The 9,671-nt window shown below is 42.7% G+C and overlaps 1 protein-coding gene across 1 annotated transcript; it reads left to right on the top strand.

Annotated features, from left to right (window-relative positions):
- Nucleotides 1-1,738: 1,738 nt before the first annotated feature.
- On the top strand, nt 1,739-3,201 carry LOC147424151 (uncharacterized). The gene has a single exon (XM_086501647.1). The coding sequence runs from the start codon at nt 2,360-2,362 to the stop codon at nt 3,158-3,160; it is 801 nt and encodes a 266-aa protein (XP_086357773.1). The 5' UTR covers nt 1,739-2,359; the 3' UTR covers nt 3,161-3,201.
- Nucleotides 3,202-9,671: the final 6,470 nt, after the last annotated feature.

Genomic DNA, 9,671 nt, shown 5'->3' with positions numbered 1-9,671 from the left:
TCTCCATCTCAGACAAACCTAGTTTTTTGACTAACTTGTAGTTCAAAAAATTATGGGTAGCTCCATTATCGATGAAGACAGTGACTCTACGGCCACCAATGCTATCGTATAGACGTACCAAGTCATGTGGACCTACGGAGGACTGCCACATTACCTATGACACCGCACATGTGTAAGAGCAATCGCGGTGGCTCACAGTTACCTCTCAAAACTCTGCGGAATCAAGGGATAACCGTTGCACTATGTGCATTAGCCTAGAGGACTTACCGTCTCTCTTTGGCTCACTGCCACTCGCAGATGCTTTCACCTTCGGGCATTCGGCCTTAAGGTGTCCTACCTCGCCACAACCAAAGCAACAATTTTCCTTTCGTGCTTTTGCATACTGCTCTTTTTTGTGGACTTCTGACTCCCGTTTCTTACGAAATGGTCGTGGTTTTTTAGACCAGCAACCACCCTGACCTCTAGGTTCTCCCCTATCAACTCCCCTATCACCTCGAAAGTTTTTTCGTTTAAACCCTGACCCTTTCTCTTTTTGAACAACCCTGGCACCCTGATCCGACGCACTGCGGTGCTGGATGTCATCATAAATCTGTGCAAAGGTGATTGCCTCGCTCAAATCTTTGGGCTGCTTGGGCTCCACGTACTCAAGATAATCATCTGTGAGGCCTTGCTTGAAACCTCGCAAAGTTTGGAATTCATCGATCTCTTTTAACTTGAGCACAATCTCCCTATAATCAAAGATGTACTGGGTCAGCGACTTGCCCCTCATGGAGCATTGTCCCACTGATGCCAGGACCTCTTTAGGTCATTGACAAGCAAGAACTCTTTGCGAAACATCATTTCGAACTCACCCCAAGTGGATGGGCCAGCTGTGAGACTCATCCACCACTTGTAGGCCTTGCCAAATAATGATAGGCTAGCATGGCTAGGGAGCTATCTAAACGCATGCAAATCTGATCACTTGGCCAAGAACATGTTTATAGAATCCTTGTTTCTCTCTCTTTCCTCGCCTCCGAAGCTCGTTGGCTTCAGATCTTTAAGGATGCTGGCGGTCGCAACGGACGGCTCATTGGCACGAAATCCCGGCACAGGGGACAAGCCTACGCTAGCCCGTGCTTGCGGGGTTCTCCTACCGCAAGGTAAGGGGGTCGGTGTCTGGGCCATCGTGGCAGAAATCGCATCTAGACGGCCAGAGATGCTTTGCAACAGCGTGACCATATCGCCCCGAGATGTTTCTAAGGCAGTCAACTTGGCATTGACAAACTTGAAAAGGTTGCTAGAGATCTCCGTCTCCGACAACACGTGAATGGGTTCAGCCAGGTCATAATCATCTGGGTTAGGAGCGAGGAGATCTTCTTCGGATCCCTCAGACTCCTCGTCGGTATCCATGGCCTCGGGCTCATCGGTCGCGAGGGGGTCAGAGTTGCCTGCGATCATTGTGGACACGCCTGGCAAGTCTACGGGGGGGGGGTCGTGAGAAGAGGAGGGCGCCAGCGGATTAGATCCAGTGATCGACAAGCGCTTGAGTCGAGTCGTTGTCTGGCGGATGCGACCAGACAGCTCGGTCGGGGTCAAACCTGCAACTGTGGACAGGAGGCCAAAAAAGCCGGTAGAAGAGGGCGGAGGGGGGGACACACTATGCATAGTAGAGTTTGTTGTATTTTTTATTTTGTGTGTGTTTTTTTTTAATTTTTATGCAAAAATTAAAAATATAGGCGACGGAGTTATATACGCACGACGTGCGAGCGAGAGATACAAAGACAGTCACCCCCCTTGCCGATGCAAGGATGTCGATGGCGAAGCATCTATGCGCTGATGACGCGTGGCGACTACGTGGCTTGGTAAAAAATGCGGCAACGATCTGACGGGTGACTATGGTCCTCAAAAAAGCTGCTGCAAGGGAGATGGCGAGGCAACTACTGCGGCAAAATATCGTTTTCGTGTGAGCATCAACGCGCTATGAGGCAAGACAAAGCGATGCGTGAATCGACGCTGAAGAAAAAACTTGCTTAGCCTTGCGGATAAAAATTGATGCCGGGTGAATAGCCGCTACAGATATTTGTGGAGATAAGAAGAGGCTGTCAATAATCATTTTGTCAATACCCCAAAATCATGTGTGCAGGCCACCGTCTTTGCCAAGACAAACAATGTACTTAATGAGAGGGTGTATGTGTGGCTAAGGGGATGGCTAGCAAGTGGAAAATGGAAGATAAGGTGAGTAAATGGAAGGGCCCAAAGCATTTTCATTAAAAAAATAAATTAGCCACGAACGTTGACTGAGAAAGGGCTTCGAAAGCCGGATAAGGCCACGAACAGCAGGCGGCAACAAATAGTGTCGAGGGGAGCGCTGCGCAGGGGGATGCCCAAAGAGATGGCGAAGAGGAGGGCTGCGATATGGGCGGCCAGGGGCGGTGTCGCCGGCACCGACGGCTCTGTTGGCGTTTTTAAGCGGCCCTTGGGTGCTGCTGGGGGGGCTGCCCTGTACAGGAGGCGGCCCCTCTTCTCTTCTTCTTCCCTCTTTCTTTGCTTGTGGCAAGCAAGGGGTAGCAACCCCTTGGCGTTGCTTTCCTTCCTTCCTCCCCGGCTTCTTAAGCGGCTTCGGCCCAATAATGCCCTTCCTCTTTTCTTGCTTACAGAGGCTTCTGCCTCTTCTCTTGCTTGTCACCTAGCTGGCTTTGCTTCCTCTGGCCAATTTGGCTGCGATGCTCCTCTCAGCCCCACGCCCTTGTTTGGCGTGTCAAGAGGGCTGCCAGCCCGAACCTGTGCTGCCCAGATTTCGTGTGCACTTCACAAAGCTCCCACTGTTGTGGTGGTTAGTCAATGGCTGCTCCTCTTTCTTCGCCTATGTGTTGTTGGCTTTGAGCTTGTGTGCCAAGCGGGGCTTCACCCACTTCTCTTCACGGCCAAGCTCGGCAAGCTTCCATGGCATGCTTGGTTGGCTTTCCTCTTCAATGGAAGCTGCTCTGATTCCTATCCTCCGCTTCCAAGCTTCAATAGCTTATGCGCTCCAATTCCAAGCGATGATGGCAGATGTGATGGTGGCCACGGTGTGTGGAGGCTTGAGAGAGCAAGATATGTGTGTGTGTGTGAGAGAGAAAGAGAGAGAGCAAAAGCTCTCAAGATTCTCTCCCACTCTCTGCAACAAACTCTCTCTGTGTAAAATCAATTCTTGATTCTCAATTCTCTCCCACTCCACACATAGCATAAGCAAAATTAAAATGAAGTAAGCTCGCTAGCTCCGCTACGCATGCCCAAATTGTCTAAGCTTTGATACCAATGTTTCTATGGTAATCGCACCACAACGGGTGCTCACATAGAGAGGGGGATGACGTCTAGTTCACCACCCAGCCATAGAGGAGAATGAGACCACCGCCTCATTCCCGGGCATTTATACATGTGTGTGGCCTTCCGTCCACACTGCTCGACCGCCCGTGCCTCCGCACGGGTGTCCTCTCCCACTGAACCTTGAGTAGCCACTGCTGGCACTCCAGCCACGGACTTACGGCTACTCGGTCGTCGTCGGTCACAGGTGTAATAGCCTATGTGATAGAAGCTATTTTACCCATTGAAGTGGAGATACCATCAATTAAAATGCTTTTGAAGTTCACTGGTGATGAACAAGATTATTACAAAGAAAGGCTACTCTACCTACAACATGTGCGGTTGGATAGGACTCTAGAATTGGATCCTTATGTTAGCATCAAGTGGGCTAACGCTAAGGTCAAATATAAGAGCATTGTGGAAGGAGACTTAGTACCTAGGTAGAACAGCAAGTTGGATCGCACTTTTCAAAAGGAATTTCAGATTAAATGGGAGGGGCCTTTTATGTGGTGATAGGATAGTCCCGGGTGACTCGGGGATAAGAGTCACATCCCAAGGCAAAATTTTTTGGTGTACCTGTTGAGAGTCCCTAAGTGCTCACTCTCTTTAGTCGAAGACCATGGCCAGTGCAAAAATTGCACCATTCGCATTTGCGAAGCATAAGCTTTTTCAAATTCAAGATTCTGCAAAGCTTTAGCCATCTCGGTGAGATTTCAGGGAGCAAAGCTCTAAGAAGAGGGCAAATGCAAGAATAAACCCATAAAAATTTACTATTCTATGCGAAAAATAAATGGGAAATGTGGAGGAAATAGTGAAAATAGGGAGATTTAGTGGATAAGGAGGGTCTGCTTATCAAGCCCTCTTATCACGAAAGGCATAAAAGAGGGGAAAATCCTCATTTTTGGGCAAGCATACACAAGGGCTAGCTCTCTCCTCCTCACTCCTACTTGCTCAAGCTTCAAAAGGAAACTTTCCCACCACCATAGCCGTCATCTTCATGCTCCATCTCCACCCTCTCCTTGCTCCATGGCTTCCTCTACTTACTCCTATTCTTACAAATAAAAAGCTGCTTTTACAGGAAGCATCCCCTTGCATACTTGTGCGCACCCGCGCACGCACGCACGCACATACACACACACACACACACACACACACAAGCTCAATTCCCATGCTCAAAGGCTAATTGGAGGTTCTTTTACAAGAAGGTGCTTTTACAAGAAGGTGCTTTTACAAGAAGCATCCCCTTGCATACTTGCACGTGCGCGCACACGCACACGCACACAAAAGCTCAATTCCCATGCTCAAAGGCTAATTGGAGGTTCCCCAAGGCATCCTTTACTTCAATCGAAGCCTTTCACTTGCCCAATTGGTGACCCAAAGCTCTCCATCAACTCCATCAACAAAGAGGGAAGTAGCTTCATCTTCTTCTTCATCTCCTTTAACCCTCTTCTTCAATACTCAAAAGGTAAGTTTCTCTTACCTTATGGCTATTCTTAAATTGCTTAGACTTACTCTAATCATCATTTAAACCACATTAGACGAAGATTTATCCATTTCTATGCATGATTACTTCATTTCTATGCATGATTAATTACCAAAATAATTACTATGAAAAGAAGCTTGTATGTGAAGAAATCATGCATGATTCATTCAAATGCTCAAGTTTAGGTAAAAATAATATCAAATAGAGTAAGATAAACATGTTTCCATAAGGATTAATTCATTTCTTTGAAACTAATCAAAGATTAATTACACACTAATCACACACACACACACCCAACTAACTACCTTGCTTGAACTAACTAAATGTTTTTATTTCAAGTGTATTGTATGTGTGCCACTATATGCAATGATCTTTGGGGAAGAGAAAGCCTTTCTTGTAAGCATAGATGCACTACAACATGGCAAATTAACCATGTTTGAAGCGTTAATCACTCACTACTCACTCACTAATCACCGTTATTTCTGTCTTCTTAAATTTCTTCAAAAGCTTGTAGGAGAAATTTTGATCATGTTCAAATCATTAATAATCAGAATTTTTCCTTCTCTAATCATGAAGCATGATTCATAATACTAATTTTATTCATAAATTAATTCTCCAAGTTTCTTTTAAGAAATAAAGGAAAATTAGTTCAAGTCTTTTGACTCTTGAAAATTAAGCTACTATAGGGAACGCTTCCAAGTATAACTAGTTATGTGATAAGATCAAGACTAAGATTAAAATCCTATACAAACAAGATAGGAAATAGACATTTGGAAGGTTTGCTATATATAAAAAGCTATTTTATCTCTTTCAAGACAAGTCTGATATTTTTAAAAAAATAAATTTCAAGTTTTGAATGTGGCTTAACTAAACCCTTTAATCATAAATTGAGATTGGGGGTTATCAATTTGACTAATCATATAGCACTATAAGATTAAAAAGTTTGATCCAAAGGAAAAATAATTAAGGGATTAAGAATATCATAATGATAAAATAATAGTTATGCATATATGGTATTATAGAGAGCTTCCAACCATAAGTGGGTAGATAGATGACTACTTTGCATTCTCTCATTCAAGATTAATTGGTGAAAATGGTAAGGGAATGATAGCACGGGTAAAAAGGGTGTCCAAGACCAATTGAAACACCTTATGGTTAAGTTGCTTGCAACCTTAAACTCTGGGAAAAGGAAGAAGAGGGTTACTCAACAATATTCATTTTCTATGCTTAAACATGAATGGAAACCAAAAAGCCTAGCATTCATAAACTATGGAAATTTATGGTAACCATAACTAGGTAATCATAACCAGTCCTCCAATAATCTGTTGGCATCAGGCCTACCTAGACTAGGCCGATTTCCAATGTTTCCTCAGGCACACCACCCCGTCGGGACACACACCCCTTCATCCCAATCATGGGCATGAATGAACCCAAGAGCTCTTAACTCCATGGTTTATCTACCCTAGCTAGAAAGGGCCTATCCTTGTGAGTTCCTTGGATGAGAGATCCAGATCAGCCTTTGATCAAACAAAGAAGGCAAATCTTAATCATATTTGTTATGCTAGACTATTCTTGGTCTCAACTTCTCAAATTCCTTTTAGCCTAATATTGAAGTTTCTACGTTCATTGAGTCTTATTTCCTTAATTCCTACTTTTTTTTTTCTTAACTTCAAACAAGGACCTTATGCAAACAAGAGTTGATCATACAATCCCAAAAATAGCTGGGAAGGGTTTCAACATAGTTCTGTGTTATGTCTCAGACGTCGGTTTATGTTTATTCCCATCCTATACATCTAACTTGGTTTCTTCTTGCCTATTTAGAGCAAAGATGCAAGCGTTGCACGACAAAATGACCTTGGGGAGCCATTCCTTGCTCACCCTTTCCATATAAAATAAATATTGAATTGAATACAAACTTGAAAGTAAATAAAATTGAATACATTATTTTAGACATTTTCAATGACCATACTTTTGGTTCGAGACTTGTTCCTACTTGATAGAATGAATGAGAGCTTTGTTTCAAGAAGGAAGAGAAGGGGAAGGGAATTTTTTAGAATTTGAACCTTCTTTGCAAGATGAGTTCCTTACCATATTACGCAAGATGCGAGATAATATCAAGTACACCATATTATGCAAAAACGGTTCTTTAAGAATCTTTGTTACTCTTCAAGGAGGTATTATAAACGATCTTGGTTGACAGGGTCATATAAGGGAGGAAGGGCTGAACTAACAATGAACTTTGCTTGAAATTGTTTGGCAAAAAGGAACATGGAAAGGCTAGGAACTTAAGGGCTATCTTGCTTCTCGAGGGAATTAAAAAGGAATCTAAATTAGTCAAGAAGCCTTTCCCAAATTACATTCTTAAATGAAAATTGTGTTAAGGCGTTGTCATTTTGTGACAGAGGAGACCAGTAAATCATGGGTTGTAGAGGATGGTTAGACTAGGAGAAGTAAATGTGTTTGCATGTCTAGCTAGGAGAACTAGATACTTGTATTACTAATAATAAGGTAAAAAGGAGTTTTAAAAAAAAAATTGTAAGATGAAAGGGTGGGAATAACCTGGAAGGTGCACAATTGTGAGGGTATGCAACAATGTGTTTGCTGCCTTTAATGACTGAAATTGTCTTCTCTTGTTTTACCTTGTTTTCCAACTACAATAGTACGACCTTGCAATTGTGCACTTATCAAATGGTTCGGTGGGCGGGAGGCTCCGGAGGGTTAGTTGGCCAGACATTGATTACAAATTTCTCTTTTTCCACGGGGAACGGGTTCTTTTTTATGGAGTGGGGATCAAAAATTGGTAACAAGGGATGTGTGTAGCAACAAAGGTAAGAAAACCCTCCTCTTAGGGGACCAATACAGAAAAGCAATGACCTCCTGAAAGACAGAGTGAGCCATCAGCGTATTCTTTGAACCAAGGAGGAACAACTAAAGTACTCCCCCAGTTGGCCCTGGTAAGGTTGAGTATGCCCTAGTCTGATGACTTCGACTCAATGAGAATTTTTTCTTTATCGATCAAAAAGGAATTTTAGGATTGGGAAATTTGAAGGATTTAGGATTGGTTTGAGACCCCCTTGGGCTGGCGTCGGAGAGCAGGAGGAGTCCTATCTTGTTGTCGGTCCCAAGCGGGAGGGGTGTCGAGGGCATGAGTGTGGTCGAGTTCGGAATGACGGATAGACATGGCTTGGCCCTAGCATGGCCCTCACAAGTGGTATCAGAGCAAATTTCTATGCTTGAACCGTTAAGATTAAGAATGGAACTTCCATAGGAAGAGAGTGAGAGATGACAGAGTAAAAGATATTTTTTTCCAAAAATTTCAGATGGCTTGGACTCGTCAAGAATAAAAAGTGCACAAAATAGTACAGGAAAGATTGGAATTAGTTGGACCAAAGAAAAAGCAAGCCATGTTGGAACACTTTGTCGAACTCTTCTTTCCTATAGAAGGTGCCAGTCCCACTTGGGCTCAAGAGAAATGGATAACAAGTGAGTCAAATGAAGTTACTTGAATAACCATATGGGGAGAAGAACATTTAATACATAATTTTTGTTTTGCCATGATAAAAGAGAAGTTGGTATTTGGTCTGAGTCAATATTGTATTGTCAAGTAATATACCTCAAATTTTGAGACTAAAATTTTACTTCTAGTATCTAATCTGCCACATGAGAAAATGTTTATTTATCCAAAGCAAGAAGCTCTGGGTAGACCTTTCCTGCATTCACCTTGGAAAGAAATTGGTGAAGCTATGAATGGCCCTCTATCTCTAGATGAGTTTATAGTGTTGTTTTTACTCCCCATTTCATAAATCTCTAAGTTGGAATGAAATCTTGCGAAGTGTAGAAACCTAGATCTTTTGTAAATATATAAGCTTACAGTCTTACATCAATATTTATCTTTTGAATGTAATCTTTTTGAATAAAGAAAGAATTTTTGAAAAGAAAATATCTTTCTCTGGAAGAGAAAGTTCAAGTACAAGGCAGAGCAAGAAGAGCTCCCTAAATGAGGATATTATAGCTCAACGAGTCCTTCCATTGCATGATCACAAAAATAAGACTCAAGCAAAACACGTATTTGGTCTTTCATCCATTTGGATAATTCGACGAGATATTGCAACACCACTCACTAGCATGGAGTGATCTATCAAAGGGACCCCTAAGATGTAAACCAAAGCTAGGATAAAGAAATATCTTCTGATGTGGAAGAAATTGTGCTAACAAAAGAAGACGCTTAGAGAAGCCGCGAGTGGGTGTTCTCATGATGCAGTAGAATCTAGTTCCCAAACCCAAAGCCTCAATGACCATGGCAAGTCACACATTGTTGTGAAAATGATATCAACCCCAAATAGTCACCCTCATAACATTGCGATGAGTTTTCCATACAGTCTAATCCACAAAAGTTCCTAGGTAAAGAAAGAGGAACCGTTTATATCTCTCTATGAATTTCCTCTAGGTAGCTTCGTCTATACCTTGCAAGTGTGTAATACACCTAGATACGACCAAAGCATGTTCCCATGCTACCATCTTACAAGGCTATCAAACAAGAGTACGAGAAATAAGAAAAGGATTAAAATACAAGAAGATGAAGCTCACAAAGAAGGAGTAATAAGGCTAACAAAGAAGGAAGGTGAATCGTTGCAACTTATATAGGAAGGCGATGACTTATTGATGAAGCCAAATCTAAGCCAAAAAGAGTTAGCTTGCCGGCAAAGCCTAATCACCTTTCTTTATTGTCTCTAGCTGAGGACAACTCTTTCTTTTTGTTGGGGAGTTTGTAAGGGCCTCCTCAAAATCCCTTACTCCCTCCAAAAGCAAACCTCGAGTCCTCTAACCAAAGCAGATGTTTGCCACCTTCACCTTGGAAAGCGTGCTA

Source organism: Adiantum capillus-veneris, chromosome 26, assembly GCF_014529385.1.
Source record: "Adiantum capillus-veneris isolate H3 chromosome 26, ASM1452938v2, whole genome shotgun sequence".
Lineage (NCBI taxonomy): Eukaryota > Viridiplantae > Streptophyta > Polypodiopsida > Polypodiales > Pteridaceae > Adiantum > Adiantum capillus-veneris.
Note: the sequence above shows the minus strand (reverse complement) of the source record. Positions and strands in the feature narration are given on the sequence as shown.